At 38.1% G+C, this 16,781-nt stretch overlaps 1 protein-coding gene across 2 annotated transcripts in view; it reads left to right on the forward strand.

Moving 5' to 3' along the window:
* The first annotated feature begins 61 nt into the window (after positions 1 to 61).
* The window catches only part of TM9SF3 (transmembrane 9 superfamily member 3), a 67,996-nt gene continuing 51,276 nt past the window's right edge, over positions 62 to 16,781 (forward strand). Inside the window, exons 1-2 of one of the 2 annotated variants that reach the window (XM_072805863.1) lie at positions 62 to 220; positions 9,897 to 10,092. In XM_072805863.1, coding sequence (XP_072661964.1) covers positions 125 to 220; positions 9,897 to 10,092 — 292 coding nt within the window. In that variant the 5' untranslated portion in view covers positions 62 to 124. Of the gene's footprint in view, positions 221 to 5,588; positions 5,678 to 9,896; positions 10,093 to 16,781 lie in introns of those variants that run through there. The other variant, XM_072805864.1, reaches the window with a different exon arrangement.

The raw sequence follows: 16,781 nt of genomic DNA on the forward strand, positions 1-16,781 counted from the left end.
GGCCCGGGCCCCGTGCGTCTGTCCGCGCCCCGTGGATGCGAATCGGCCGCGGCGGCGGCGGCGGCGGCGGCGGCGGCGGAGGAGGAGTCGGTGGGCCGGCGCCGGGCCGGTGGGAGCGCGGAGGATGAGGCCGCTGCCGGGCGCTCCCGGCGTGGCGGCGGCCGCCGCGCTGTTGCTGCTGGTGCTGCCCCGGGCCCGGGCGGACGAGCACGAGCACACGGTGAGAGGCGTCCCCGGCCGGCGCGGCAGCCCCCGGCCCGCAGCCCGGCCCGCCGCCCGGTGCGGCTCGGCGCGGCCTGCAGGGTCCCCGCGGCCGCCGAGAGCGCCTTCCGGTTGGGCCTGGCGGAGCAGGAACCCCGGGAGCTGGGAGGAGGCGTCTGTGTGCGCTGCCCGGGCCGGACGCCGCTCCCGAGCGCCTGGGCCTCCCGGCCCGACCCGCGCCGAAATGGCGCCGCGCTCCGGGGGCGAGGCGGCCCGAGGGGGAGCGGGGCGAGGGGCCGGCGCCCGCGAAGGGAGCGGGGGCTACGACACAGCGGAAGGTGGATGCACCGCGATTACCCGTCGCGCACTGACCAGGAAATACCCGCCACTTCTGGGTCCTCACCGGCCTTTATTTTTCCTCCTGCCCAAACCGGATCAAAACCCTGGCGTGGGAGCAGCCCTGACGGACTGGGGTGAAGAGCGGGTTACACGTGTCCACGCACGCACTGGGCCCTGGGCCTTCCTTGTAACTTCGTGCACACCCTCTGTAGCCCCTGAGTGAGGCTCCCATCGCGGGGGCTCCCATCGCGGGGGCTCCCATCGCGGGGGCTCCCGGCGGCTTCTGGCCGCAGGGGCCCCGAGCTTCCCAGTCTTCCTGTAGGCCAGGAACAGTTCAGTTTGCGTTGGGCTTAAAATTGATTGGCTGCTTATTTAATTGGCATTTTCACATCAAAGTGTGGATGTTAACGACTCTTCAGGTGACTTTCACTTGGGGCTGTAACTCATGGTTTTCGGAGTGGTGTGAGTGAGCCAGGCAGGGAAGTCTTGTAAATTGAGATGTTGCTTATCGAGTAGTTTGTGTGTGTGTGTGTGTGTTAATACTGTAACTCATTAACCACATGATTTTGCGTGAGAGATGGTGTATGTACTAGATCTGAAAAATTCGGGGGAGTCTTGTGTCATTCCTGATAAGTGAGGAAGTGAAGTGATCATCCTCATTTACGCAGTGGACCCTACTTTAGATTTAATTCGTAACTAATCAGACCTCTTTTCTCTAGTTCCTTGGGTTGGCTGGGCTTTTAGTTTAGCTAATGAACGCTCTCAGCTTTTGACTATTTTACCTTTGGTCACAGCCAAAAACTTCTTTTTGAGACACGAATCTGAAATCAGTGATGTGTTTTTATGCTATATTTGTGACTTCACCTTAAGATGATTTTGTTCACAGTGGAAACAGTTTAATTAAAAAAAGGTTTCGTATTGTTTTCTCTGTCAGGTAAAATCTCAGACTGTAAGAACTGTTCATTTGCAGTGGGAATCCCTTTAGTCAATTGTACTGTCACTAGTATTTTTTGCAGTTTTTTGAACACTTCAGGAAAGTTACCAAATAAAGCTCATCACAACTTTCTCTTACCTAAAACTCCACTATACAGGCATACAAATTTAAGATTAGTGTTCTCCTTTTTGATCTTGTGCTTTATATAAACTGCTACGAATAGGGAAAACTATTAATTACTATTTCACAAATTGGAGGTATATAAAAAGGCCTGAGTTTAATTTATAGATTTAAAATGTAAATATAGATTTCACTGCAATTTGATTGCTGGGAACATTTCAGGTTTTTATACCAGTAATTGAATTTAGAATACATGAGAAAAGCTTTCTGAGAGTGTATAGTACGTGTAAGATAATTGCTGGGCACAGAGATTAGAATCCACTTCACTTTATTCATGAACTGGTCTCACATGGTTACCTGTTATTAATATACATTATCTAAAACGCAAAAAAGGTTCTAGGAAGAATAACATTAAGCTATAAATATAAAATTTAAGTAAATGTCTTTTATTTTTTGGCTATTAGTCAGAATTTTTACTTTTCCCAAGTTTCTTGAAAATATTTCTTGAAAACTGGGCATTCACCTTAGCCAGATAAAGGTGTTGAAAAGTTATCGTCAAGTGAATTTTTTTCCCATCAAGAGGGCAGAAGTAGCTAGTGAAGAGAGAATGAGATTGAAGAAGGAGAAAAATTGCCAAGGAAAGGTTGTTGAGTAGGTGTGCAATAAAAACTTGTGGGATTGAATTATTAATTAAAGAGCAATTTTCAGAAGTTAGTTTGCCCTTTAGATTAACTTTCTGTGAAGGCAGTTTCCAGCTAGAAATAATAACTAATAGGATTTTTTGTTGGCCGCGTGTGCTAGACACTGTTCAAAAACTTTACATATATATTAACTCTTGTTTTAGATGTAAATAACCTTGTGAGGGAAATAATATTATACCCTTTTTATACATGGGGAAACCAATGCTAGAGGGGTTATTTGTCTAAGGCCACATGGCCAGTGGGAATGCAGGTGGGATTTGAGCTCAGTCTGAATTAATGCAGCCCTTTATCCTAAAAATAGGACAGTAAAATACTTGGTATTAAATTGTATCGATATTATTTTGTATTGATATTATTAATAGTATTTTGTATTGATATTATTTTTAAGTGCTTAAAGAAATTTTTGGGTAAGCCTTAACTCCATAATGGGTTGCTACAGAGATGTTTGGGTTAGCAGTAAAGACGGATAGGGCCCACTTAATAGTGCAGTCACACTATTAAGGTGACTACTAGGGACCTGTGCAGTCACATAATATGAGCAGGCATGTGGATACTATGCTTGCTTTGTTGCTCTGCTGTCACCAGCTAGAAATTTTCTATATATATATATATATATATATATATATATTTTTTTTTTTTTTTTAAAGTAATCTCTACATCCATTGTGAGGCTCAGTCTTAGGACCCTGAGATCAAGTTGCATACTCCATTGACTGAACCACCAGGCACCCCTTAATAAAATTTGAACAAGGAGACCTGCATTTTTATTTTGCACTGGGTCCCACAAATTGTGTACCTGGTCTTAAAAAGGGATAACTAGTTCATCTAGTTTCACAAAGCCCCTTATTTCTCTTATTTTACCTACTGAATTAGGATTCAGCTGACCATTTGACATGGTATTTTGTATGCACTTATTTATGCAGAACTTTTAATATTTTCATAAGGATAATGAGAAGGAAACATGCTGTTGACTTCTGGAGTATATACACATCTAGCATATATAAAGATGTATCCTTCCACTTTTCTAAAGTTAAATCATACATAGATTGGAGGATGTACCGTTTGGAATAAAAAAATAATGAACACTTTCATAAAAAGACAAGACCTTAATATGTGATTAAGAGTCATAAAAATGACTTTTTTAGGGTGAGTGAAAGGTATAGAAGGTGTGGTTTATGCTTATTTGGTTTTCTGAAACTCAGAGAACTTGGAAACATCTATAGTTAGATTACCATGTCTCCCAAGATTCCAAAGGACTCTGTTAGAAAGATTTCAAATTGAGAATCAGAATTTTAGAACTGGGAAGACTTGAGATCATTTAATCCAACACATTCATTTTCCTAATAGCCTGAAGAGGCCTAGTGACTCTCTAGTCCTTTTTTTCCCCTACTGTCTTGTAGGTATAGTTTCCATAGTAATACTATGTAAAGATGTCAGCACCAAAAACCAATAATGAAGGGCACCAGAATCTTAACGCATTTTCTGGTTTGTACTGTAGCCTTGAAGTTTTATGGGTTCTGTTTCCTCAGGATCACAAAGTCAATTTTTTTTGTCTCTTACATGCCTACGTTCGGTGCTTAGCACAGTGGTATTTAATCAGTGCTTGTTGAGTGACTTGAGTAATTAGGGAGCTACTAGGGACAAGAATATGCAGTGTTAGAAGCGTGAAACCCTATTGCTTAAAGCACAGTAAACAAATCCAGACCATTGTTCACTTAAGATACAGAGTCTTTGGGATGCCTATTGTGATTTAGGGCCCTAATTAGGCTAAATCCCATTTCTTTGTGGCCCATTGTACCTCTACTAGGTAATGTCAGAAGGACCTGATCTGTGCCTGGAGTAGCCTGCACTCAGTCTCTACTATAGACAGTTATACCATTGAGTGATTTCAGGAATAGTTTGTTTGCTTTCCTTTGGCAAATAGCAGCTTTTGTCTTTGTCTCTGTTGGGAGTATAGGAACTCTTAAAACTTACTTGAAGATTTATAAAGAGAATAAACTGTTTACTACAGGTGAATTTGTGAGTACTTTAATATAGATCAGTTTTAGGAAATGCTATAATTCGTTGTCCTATTTTCAGCTGTACTCTATGGTAGACCAAAAGTTTATTTAGGTACAAGGCTATTTTGAGAGAGGGAGAGAGGGGGAAAGAGAGCATGGTTATCTCAATAGACTATCCAAAAATATACTTCTTTATTTTGTAATTTGTATTAAAATTGTGTTGTTTTAAATAAAAGATTGAAATGATTTCTGAAACACTTTCAGGACTAGATTTTACTCTCTCAGATATGTATTTTAAAACAAACATGTGTCTTTTACCTCATCACATGAAGGTGGTAGCATTTGGATGCTTATTCTGAGCCCTTGGTCCTTTGCCTGTGAATATAAATTCTCATTTCTTTATTCAGATTTTACATGAGTACAACAGTAACACTATCTCCTAAAGTATTCTTCCTGAGAAAAAGCAATTCATGATCTCTATCAAGGAGGGAAATTTCTGTGTCTCCCTTTTCTCAGCACATAAACAGTATTTAAGTAAGAGAGGCCTAACATTGGTGACATCCTGAGAATAAAGGTCATGCTTTTAGAAATTAGAACACAAGCAGCTTCTTAGGAAGGATTTTTCTTTAGGGTAGATTAAAGGTTCAGATGGAAAAGTTGTTCGGTATCCAGTACTGTTGTCAGTTGCTTTGTACAACTGTCCTTTTTTCATATTTTCATTCAATTTTTGCTCTTTAATGAAGCCAACTAGCCATTAGCAAAAGTTTAGTCCTGAGTTTGTAAGCTTGATACTAATTAGTTGTATGATCTTGGACAAGTTATTTAACATCTCTGTTCTTTAGTTTATTTTAATGTGTAAAATGGGGAAATAATAAGACCTATCTAATAAAATTTTGAAAGGATTAAATATTTATGCAAAGTCCATAGAACTATGCCTAGCACGTAGTGTGTGCTTATTGTTAGCTAATAATACTGTTGGAAAAGATGGTGAGATCATGTTAGGGGTTGGTCTGTTATGGCTTTGCCTGAGGACTGGAGGGTTTGAGAAAGGAGGATTTGAGTAGCTTTAAAGGATTAGCTAAGTGGTGAGGAGGGCATTATAGATTTGAGGGATGCTATGAGAAACAAGGTGGAAAAGGAAAGGAAGGGAAGGTACTATAAGGCCATTTTGACTGGAGTGGACAGCCCAGAAATTCAGGGTAACAGTGAAACTCTTCTGAGAACTGGAAAATGAGTAGAATGGTGAGGTCTTTACCTCCTTTCATTTGGCTACTTTGCAGAAAAACTTCATGGAAGGAGCTACAGCCATGCTCAGGGATCCCCTGATCCACTGATGTGCTTCCTTTACTTTTTTCCTCCCCTTCTTCTGGTTATACTCTACAGGTAGGTTATAAAACTTCGTCTTTCTCAGTGTCATTGGCCAACTCAAGAGTTTTTCCAAGGAAAGGGTTTATTTATTTATTTTATAAAGTTTTTATTTATTTATATATTTATGAGAGACACACAGAAGCAGAAACTTAGGCAGAGGGAGAACCCTGCTCCATGCAGGGAGCCTGATATGGGACTTGATCCCAGGACCCCGGGACCACGCCCTGAGCCAAAGACCAGATGCTCAACCACTGAGTCACCCAGCTGTCCCTCCAAGGAAAGGATTTAAAAAGAGCTTGCTAGGACTTCATGGAATGTTTTGAACGTGATGTATAGCTTTTTAGCCACAGGTAGAGAGAGGAGCCTTACCTGTTGCCCTCTTCCAGCAGACTGGTGGAGGTCAGAGACTTTCTCTGCAGCTTTAGGAAAAGGAAAGGTTTTTTTCTCTTTAAAAAGTTGTGTGAAGTCTTTCTTTTGATATTTTCTAATTTCAAAACATTTTTTTTAAAGATCTTATTTATTCACAAGGGACACAGAGAGAGAGAGAGAGAGAGGCAGAGACACAGGCAGAGGGAGAAACAGGCTCCATGCCTGTCGTGGGACTCAATCCTGGGTCTCTAGGATTACGCCCTGGGTGGAAGGCGGCGCTAAACCGCTGGGCCACCAAGGCTGCCCTAATTTCAAGACATTTTTTTTTTTTAAGATTTATTTATTTATGATAGACATAGAGAGAGAGGCAGAGACACAGGAGGAGGGAGAAGCAGGCCCATGCCGGGAGCCTGATGCGGGACTCGATCCCGGGACTCCAGGATCACGCCCTGGACCAAAGGCAGACGCCAAACCTGCTGAGCCACCCAGGGATCCCCAATTTCAAGACATTTTTAAGACACATTTTCTCTCTTGAAAAAGAACTCTTGGGAGCACTTACTCTAAGGGATAATCAAGAACTGCAATGAAAAGTAACATTTTAGGTTCATTATATTGACCATGGTTTGCATAAGGGAGTGATGTAAAAGAAAAGAAGCATTTTTACCTTAATATTCACCCTAATTACACCCTCCATATGTGTATGTGTAGTTATATGTATGAAGGTGTGTATATATTACCTATGCATATTTCTGATTATTATTTCAGTCCTCTTTCCAGGACTCTGGGGCTACAGAATGGTGTAGGTTTTGTGACTGCACTTTCCATCGTATCATCACAAATCGATTGCTCTGTTCAGGTTTCATGAATGGTTAAAATAAGTGACTTCAGAATGTGTAGTTTAATGTAAACTGTGACCCTTCGGTTATTTTAGCCTTGTTTGTTTGTATGAAATAAATGAATGCCCTATTTTAACAAGTATTTATGTTCAAGTTTTTGTCTATTTTTAAAGTAATTATGAGTATTGGAATTTATAGAAAGTGTTTTTGTGCTTATTTTTACAAGTAACATTTAAACATTGCTGCAGACTTAGCACGATTAATGACAAGGTCCTCATTGATAGATCCTCTTGTTCAGCATTCTCATCTTAAGTGGATGTATTTTGTTACCTCCCCTTTTTTCTCTCAAAGGCTACTATTGCAATCAGTGCACATATTAGCCAGTACACATACCTCAAACTTTTTCTTTTTTAGTAAGTTCCTAATGAACTTTACATGTCAGCATTTTCCGGTGTTTTCCCATCATATTTATTAATGACTTTTTGTGTACAGAGAGTTTTCTGCCTAACAGGCAGGTTTCATTTCTAATACCAACGTTTGTCAGTTGATACTTGATTGGTTTAGCTCACTGCTTTGAGAATTCCTATGGTATATCCATCTCTATATTTAGCAGAAAGGGGTACCTTGATTAATTAGTGCTATGTGACCATGAACATTGAATGGAAGAGTGGTGGCATATATAGCTTTCTGTCAGCTGAATAGAGATGTATGATATATTCAGACCTTTGATTAATTCCTTCATACATGAAGATTATCAACTGTTTTTCTGAATTCACTTGAAACAGCTTATGATTTCCTATATTGTTATTCATTCTGACTCTTCTCTGCCAAGGCAGAACTAATCATTCCTTTACTGTTGCTACAATAGCTCTTTATTACCTTAATTTTAACACTTATTTTTTCATCATTAATCATTTACTTGTCTGGCTCCATTATGGATTGTGAACTTCTTAAAGGAAAAGACAGCATTTTAATTATCTGTGCATTGACCCTTGAACAACATGAGTTTGAACTGCATAGGTCCACTTACAAGCAGAATTTTTTTCCCCATAAGTACAATACAGTATGATAAAATGTATTTTCCTTAACATTTTCTTAACATTTTCTCTAACTTACTTTATTGTAAGAATATAGCATATAATATATATAACATACAAAATATGTTAATCAACTGTTTATGTTGCCGATAAGGCTTCTGGTCAACAGTAGGCTATTAGTAAAGTTTTTGGAGAGTCAAAAGTTACATATTGATTTTTGACTGCAGGGGGGTTGGTAACCCTAACCCTGCATTGTTCAAGGGTCACCTGTATATCCTTAACACCTAAGTTGTGCTTGGTATTTGTCTCATATATTCAAAAAGTAAGATTGTTATTTTCTTAATGACCTGGGTGATGTCTTATTTGAGCAGTGAGACATTTATCTTATTTGAAGATGAGGTAATGCTCTTAGGGTGCCAGTGGTGTGAATCAATAGGAAGAGGTAGATGCTTTGGGTAGAGGTAGACAAGTCAAAGTTTTTGGGAATACAGAGGGACTTGGGGTTTGAGTCTCCTGAGAGAATGGTGGTACCATTAGAAAAACAAAGATGAAAGGCTAGATTTGGGTGGGATGAGTAATGTTTTTGGAGAGGTTGGATTTTTTTTTTTTTAAAGATTTTATTTATTCTTGAGAGACAGAGAGAGACAGAGAGAGAGAGAGAGGCAGAGACACAGGCAGAGGGAGAAGTAGGCTCCATGCAGGAAGCCTGACGTGGGACTCGATCCTGTGTCTTCGGGATCACGCCCCGGGCGGAAGGCGGCACTAAACCACTGAGCCACCTGGGCTGTCCAGAGAGGTTGGATTTTGATAAATGTTTGTATATTAGTTTTAGATGGAGGACTGAAGGTAGGAATTTGGTAGTTTTGGTTAGTTGGATAGCTTCCTTTGTTATATGCTCCATAGCACCTTACTTTATTATATATAATTGTTAGTTCAGTATCCATCTTTCCCTTTAGGCTCTGAGCTCCAATAGGGAAGGGAACATGTTTGTATCCTCAGTTACAAACATAATTATTGGCATATGGCAGGCACTCCGTAAATAATTGTTCAGTGATTTAACTTCTGCATTAGTAGTTGACTTAAATTGTATCCAATGGTCTCTTCAATTTATGTTGCTAATTAGGATTACTAGTTTTAAAATTATTTGGGTAATTACTTTTCATAGAATCATTGGAATTTTAAACTTGAGATCTTAGTAATCTTTGGCATGCTGGAAAGGTGAAGTCATCTAACCAAAGTCATTGGACCACACTCCAGATTTAGCTACATACAGTATTTACTGAAGGGGAGAGCCAGTTATTTTTTCAAAGAAATATGTATACAGTGTATGTCTTTCAGGCTAATAAAAGGGGGGGAAGATAGAATGGTGGCTTGAATGGACTGTGAAGATTTCGTAGTATGGCTTTCTCTTGTTTAGTCATTTCTCTCCTGTCTAGTCCTTTGACCAATGGCCATGGAAAAGATTAGACAGGAGATGAACTTTTATTTGCCCTTGCTGCAACACTAGATTTTTTAGTTTCTAATGATTACCATGAGGTTCTAGATAAGCTATTGATTTTCTTTCCTCCTTCCATTTCCATATTAGCATGGTGAATAATGTTGGTTCTGGGTTCATCATTATTTGATGTGCTATTGGACTTTGTTTAAACAATACCTTTGGTAAATTAGGCTTAAGAAAAGGTGGATCTGTTTGAGACCACAATCAGAAGATACAATTTTAAAATTCACCAAGTGTTGGGGTGCCTGTTATGTGTCTGACTCTTGATCTCGGGGTCTTGATTTCTAATTTTGACTTCATTGCCTCTAAGCATAAAAATCACCAAGTGTCTTTTTTAAGATGTGGACATTGATCATCGGATTAAAATAGATTTCCAGTATTTTATTTTATAGTTTCTCAGACAATACACTATTGTTTAGCACAAATAACAAATATTTCCTTAATTTGAAGTAAGTTTTTTAAAAAACATATTATGATTTGCTTTTCTGTCTCAGTATCAAGATAAAGAAGAAGTTGTCTTGTGGATGAATACTGTTGGGCCCTACCATAATCGCCAAGAAACATATAAGTACTTTTCACTTCCATTCTGTGTGGGGTCAAAAAAAAGTATCAGTCATTACCATGAAACTCTGGGAGAAGCACTTCAAGGAGTTGAATTGGAATTTAGTGGCCTGGATATTAAATTCAAAGGTAAGTAAACCTTAATAGTCCATATAATACAAGTTAGATTGTAGATCAGGGTTTCTCAAGCTTGGCACTATCAACATTGGGACCATATGATTCTTCTTTGTGGGAGGCCATGCTGTACATTGTAGGATATTTAGCAGAGTTTTTTTTTTTTTTTTAATTTTTATTTATTTATGATAGTCACAGAGAGAGAGAGAGGCACAGAGACACAGGCAGAGGGAGAAGCAGGCTCCATGCACCGGGAGCCCGATGTGGGATTCGATCCCGGGTCTCCAGGATCGCGCCCTGGGCCAAAGGCAGGTGCCAAACCGCTGTGCCACCCAGGGATCCCTTTAGCAGAGTTTTTGGCCTCCACCCAGTAGATGCCAGTAGCACCCTCCAGTTGTTAAAACCAAAACTATCTTCAGACATTGCTGATTGGTCCTAGAGAATCATGGCTCTAGATTAAAAAAAAAAAAAAATGTTTTAATCTACAACTTAAGTGAATTGTATTTAGAAAAGTATGTTAGTAATGAAGAATTATTTTGAATATTTGCGAAATAATAAAATAAATAATTGTTAATAAAACTCTACTTCCCCTAACCTATTTCTTTCTGAAAAGTCATTTCTAGTAAACCTTCTGTGATTGGATATATGTGGTTGGGGAAGACCTTCATAGATTCATAAATTCTGGAGATGCAGGTGGATAGATAGTATATGGATAGATACTTAAACATTTTGTGTAAAGCCTCAGATCCACACTTGTACCACTGGCTTGGAATGTATTAATCAGTGTGCATTAATTTACTCTCTCAATTCCTATAAGATAGTGTGGTTTTAAAATTTTTTAAGTCAAAGACTTGTTAAAATTGGAAAAAATCCTGATCAATTTATTATGTTGGTATGTATTCTATCAGGCCCTGTAACTGTGTTTAAACTTTTAATTTTCCTCTGTAAAGTTTGCCAGAGAGTGTATTTCCTGCATAGACATTTTTAACTCAGTGAGCAGAAGCCTGAGTAATTGAATTTTTACAGGATCTTTGATTAGGCATCTTGATTTTTGAATAGAACTTGGATCTTGTAATCAGGAGCTTTGAATTTTAATCCTGTTTCTTTTACTGTATTGATTTTACTGAAGTTCTTTACTCTGATTTTGACTTCATTGTCTATAAGCGTAAAATGAATAGTAACTGACTTCTGGTATTTTTGTACTTTTGAAAGGAGGATGTGAATTGAGATATTTTATTTATTTATTTTTAAAGATTTTATTTATTTATTTGAGAGAGAACATGCCATCCAGAGAGAGAGCATGAGCGGGGATAGGGCCTGAGGGAGAGGGAGAAGCAGACTTTCTACTGAGCAGAGAGCCGGACATGAGACTTGATCCTAAGACCTCAGGACCATGACCTGAGCCAAAGGCAGACATGTACATAACCCACTGAGCCAACCAGACACCCTGAATTGAGATATTTTAAAATAATATATTAAAGATAATGCTTAATTTTGCTTGGTTAAATTTTATTCTTGTTTTTATAGTATTTTTTGTTACTATTATGGAAAATCAGTATATATTTTTGCATTCTTCTCCCCTGCTCTGCTTCACCACTATATTCTTTGAGGCTTAATTATAAAATTAAGTTGTGACTTTAAACCACAGTGGCCTGGGCTGTAACTTTATAAATTATTATAAACATGCCCTGAGGCTTGTGTTTTAATTTAATCAGGTAACCTAAATATTTAATTGCAAGTAAGAGGAAAGCTTAGACTAGTGTGTGGGATCTTTGAGAACCTCAGTCCTATGTTTATTCACATAACTTTCTCCTTTTTCATGTTTGGTACACATTTCTAGTTTACTAAAGAGGAACCAGAGAGAGCGAATAGGCAAAAACTCTGAGTCCTACTATGGACAGATTTCATCACTTTTTGAAATCCTTGCCCTGTTTACTAAAGAAGAGTAATCATTCAGCTGTCTTCACCTTTTTTTTTATTAGTTACTTGAGGCTGAAATGGAAAGATTGTTTAGATAGAGGGAAAGAGTTTTCATAGACTATAAAAGTGGGGTTTATTTTACTTTCTGACTGAGCAACATTAGATGAAAAGAACAAGAGCTGGCCAGGTGTTATTCCCCAAGAGTTGGCGGTTCTTCGGAGTCTTGTTAGCTCTATACCTCCAACGCAGATATGCTGCTAAGGGAGCTGCTAAATTAAGTGGTCCAGATGAAAAAGTAAATGCTGATTACATTTCTCTTTCTGCTATAGACCCTTGCTTGCCCTGTTCAGAGGCATAGTTGGTCATGCTTTGAAAAATGTTTTATGAGGTTTCCTGGTTATTTATACTATCATAGAATTTTAAAGGTTGGATGCACCTTAGATATTGTGTCATTTGACTTCCCCTTAGTAAGGCCCAGAGATGAAGTGATTTGCCCAAGGCATATCACAGCATACTGATAATGCCATGGAAACTATAATCTTCTGTCCCTGTGTGAATTATAGAAATATTTATATTATTAATCTTTTAATCTCTCATGTATTTAATTTTTAAAGGTTCTTCTGAAGGCATAAGAAAGCAACATTTTGGAAATATTTTTAAACTAGAAAAAAATATATACACACACACATTCATACACACATGTGCACATAGATATACACATACACCTTTTTAAAAATTTAGTAGGTTCTGTCAGGCTAAATGGATTGGTATTTCATGAAATGAAGGTCACTAAATATATTTTTAGGGAACTAATAATAGTATGTATGTATTTATTTATTTATTTATTTATGATAGACACAGAGAGAGAGAGAGAGAGAGAGAGAGAGAGAGAGAGGCAGAGACACAGGCAGAGGGAGAAGCAGGCTCCATGCCGGGAGCCCGATGCGGAACTCAATCCCGGGACTCCAGGATTGTGCCCTGGGCCAAAGGCAGGCGCCAAACCACTGAGCCACCCAGGGATCACCGAAACTAGTAATAGTTTTTTTTTTTTTTATTTTTATTTTTTTATTATTTTTTATTTTATTATTTTATTTTTTAATTTATTTTTTATTTTATTTTTTTATAGTAATAGTCTTAGTAATAGTCTAATGTAGGATGCCTCTTACTTGAGATTTTACATACAACTTTTTTCCCCCTAATGTTATATACTACCACTAGGCAAAATACTAAATTGAGGACATTTAGGGAAAATAAAAAAGAGAAGGACAGAATTAAATGGAGTATCTTTGAACCAGGCCTGAATTCATTATCCTGTGATTTTAGAGGGTACCTCTTGGAACCTTACTGTTGTGGAAAAAAGCACAGCAAGAGACTTGATGTGTCCCATTGCCAGCTCTGCCTTCCCGTGTAGTTATGGGCAAATTATTCTACCTCTTTGATCTCATTTTCCTCATCTGAAATGAGGGAAATAATATCTATTTGATAGAATTGTTATTTGATTTAAATAAGGTAATTTATGTGGATAATTTATCAAAGTTTCTGATACATAGTTTACATTTTAAAAATGGTCATTGATATGGATACTAATAGCACATAATGTGGGTCTCTAGTTCCAACTTAATTTGTCATTAGCAATTATGAAATGTTAAATTAGGATTTGATTTATCCTCAGGCTGTTGCACTAGACCACGGGGTACTTTAGTTCATTCTTCTAGGGCAGGGATAGTGGCATTCTTGCTTACTCTCTTGCATCTTTAGCTTTTAAGACATTATAAGCTCTTAATAAATTGTGTAGCATCTGGGCAGTTTGTGCCTAGCTGCTCTTTAGATAACTGGTTTACTATGATTTTTAGATGATCTGGAATAGTAGTTCCTAACCGGGGGAGGTCACTATCCACTCCCATTTCCCTTCATTTGAGAATTCTTGCAGTATAATGAAAAATATTGTTGAAAAACTGATAACTCTTAAAGGATTCATTTCTCCCATTTATTCTGTTGATCCTCTTTTGAATTTTCTTTTCCTCTAATATCCCAACTTAACAGAGGGATGAAATTATTTCTTTTTTTTATGAAATTATTTCTTAAGTATTTCTTCTGCTTCTCTGGAGTGAAGTGGTAAGTTGAGAGTACTGCAGGTAGAGAGAAATGCCAAGGGCTGCTTAGAGTCTTAAATATTTCGAATTCAATGATTCTCATTCTTGATGATTTTTCATCCTCAACATTATGAGGTGTATTATCCTTATTTTTCAGGTGAGAAGTTGGGGCCCATAGGTTAAGTAACTTGTCCAAGGGTTGACAAATGGAAGGTGACAGTAAGGATTTGAACCTAGGGAGCACAGTCCTAGAGTTTGAGCTTTTAACCACTATGTAATGTTTTCCTCCAGATACCTGTCTGGTGGTAAAGGCCTGATTGCTAAAGGTGGGGAAAGGGCTGGGGAAGTGGCAGGTCCTTTCATTTAGCCTAAAGATTTTTTGCTTAAGTTTATCTCCTCTCCCTGTTTTCAGCTCTCCCTGCTTCCCCTAATTCTGCAGCTTCTATGGTGGAGTTCTATAGGAGAAGGTGCCTCTGGTCTAGTGGAGGAGGGAATTGAGGTTATTTATCTAGCTTTGTGGAGGGTAGAGAAGAACTTGGACATCCAAGCCTTCCATAAACTTTTTTTTTTTAAGATTTATTTATTTATTTATTCAGAGAGAGAGAGAGAGACAGAGACAGAGACACAGGCAGGGGGAGAAGTAGGCTCCATGCAGGGAGCCCGATGTGGGACTTGGTCTGGGGCCTCCAGGATCACACCCCGGGCTGTAGGCAGCGCTAAACCGCTGTGCCACCAGGACTGCCCGCATAAACGTATTTTTTTTACACAGTTCCCCGATGTGTTCAGCCCTAGATTTGTCCCCTACTTTTTGATGTGTGTGATGCCTTCCTGAGTGACTCAAGTATCTCTTATGTTCTGTGACATCAAGCCCCTTCTGTTTTGGTTTCCTTTGCTTTGTTGGTCATTTGCCATCTTTTCTCCATTTTCAATTTTCTAAAAATATGTTGAAACCCTTTCTTACTGTCTTTTTGTCCTTGTGTACTACATCCTTTTTATTACTTTATTAGAGACATTTTAATGGAGTTTCAGGAGGGGAAAGACCACATACTTGTGGTTCATCTGCCTTGTTTAATTGGAAGTCTGGGAACTCTGTGCCATATTTTGTCCTCCTAGTTTCAACCAAAGTGTTTTAGCTGGATCAAATAATTTGAATCTGGTATTGAATCTTCAGTCTGGGTATTTTGAATTCTTGATGTTTGCAGTTCCTTAAACCTTGTGCTAACTACAAAGTTGAATAGCATGGCTTTTTAGAAATTCTTATCCAAGCCATTGATAACATTGTTCTACTTCCAGATTGATACCTTTTTTTTCCCCAAAAGGATGTATATGTATATATATATTTTTCTGATTTTGATGTGGTGATGTAGGATCAGTGTAAAAAATTTAGAAACTACAGAGAAATGTAAAGAAAATAAAAGTCACCTGGTTGTGATTACTACTAACATTTTCTTCCGTCCTTCTTTCTTTACATTCATCCACATAATTTAGAGTTTTTAAAAATTGGGTTCATGTTATTAGATATGTGATTTCAAAAAATTTATGTAACATATAGTGTTTAGTACTTATTCTTATAATAAGTTATAAATTAGTTTTTACTCTTTTTCTTTTTCTTTTTTCTTTTTTTTTTTTAAGATTTTATTTATTTATTCATAAGCACAGAGAGAGAGGCAGAGACACAGGCAGAGGGAGAAGCAGGCTCCATGCAGGGAGCCTGATGTGGGACTCGATCCCGGGTCTCCAGGATCATACCCCAGGCTGCAGGCAGCACCAAACCGCTGCGCCACTGGGGCTGCCCAGTTTTTACTCTTTTTAAAACATCTTATGAGCCTGTCTTCATATTGTTAATTAAAAAAAAAATTGTTTATAAAATTAAAAAAATGTGTTTATATAATATTGTAGAACCTGAATATTGTAATTTTCCCCATTTCCTAATTATAAGATATTCTGATTATTTTCCTTCCTTCCTTTTTTCCTCCCTTCCTTCCTTGCTTTTTTTTCCTATTGGAAATAACATGTTTGGCTATCCTAGCACATACGTATTTTAATGTGTCTGAGTCTTTTATTAGTATAAATTCTTGGAAATGGAATTATTGAATCAAAGGATGTAAACCTTTTTAAGGCAGTTTTTGATACATGTTGCCTAGATACATGTTTCTAGTCATCTAAAAAAAAATGTACAGCTTAAATTGCAGATAGGTTGGTTTATATTGCTTGATTAAAATCACTATATCAGATTTTCCAGTCCATTTTTTTTTTCATTCAGCAGTTTTTGAGTGTTTACTGCTTTCCAGCACCATGGTAGGCTCTGGATGTACAAAGTTGAACCAGAAGCTCTGGCTTCAGGGATCCATGGGTTCTCTGAAATTATACACTTAGTTTTGTGTGAATGTGCTTTTTTTGAGGGGCAAAGGAGATATTACTTTCTTTGGATTCTTAAAGGGATGTATAGCCCAAGGCAACTTAATACTGTCTGTGAATATATTGACCCTTTTAATCCTTAAGACAACTCTTGGAAGGAGATAGCATAGATATTATCTCTGTTTTAAAGCTGAGGGATCTGAGGCTCATAGAGGTTAAATGACTTGCTTTTATTCACATAGCTAATAAATAGTAGAACCCAAACTAAAACTCAGGTTTCTGCCTATTTCTTTATAAATTTTTGTATAGTGACTTTATGAAAAACTGCCAACT

Source organism: Canis lupus, chromosome 29 (assembly GCF_048164855.1).
Source record: "Canis lupus baileyi chromosome 29, mCanLup2.hap1, whole genome shotgun sequence".
NCBI classification, from domain to species: Eukaryota; Metazoa; Chordata; class Mammalia; order Carnivora; family Canidae; genus Canis; species Canis lupus.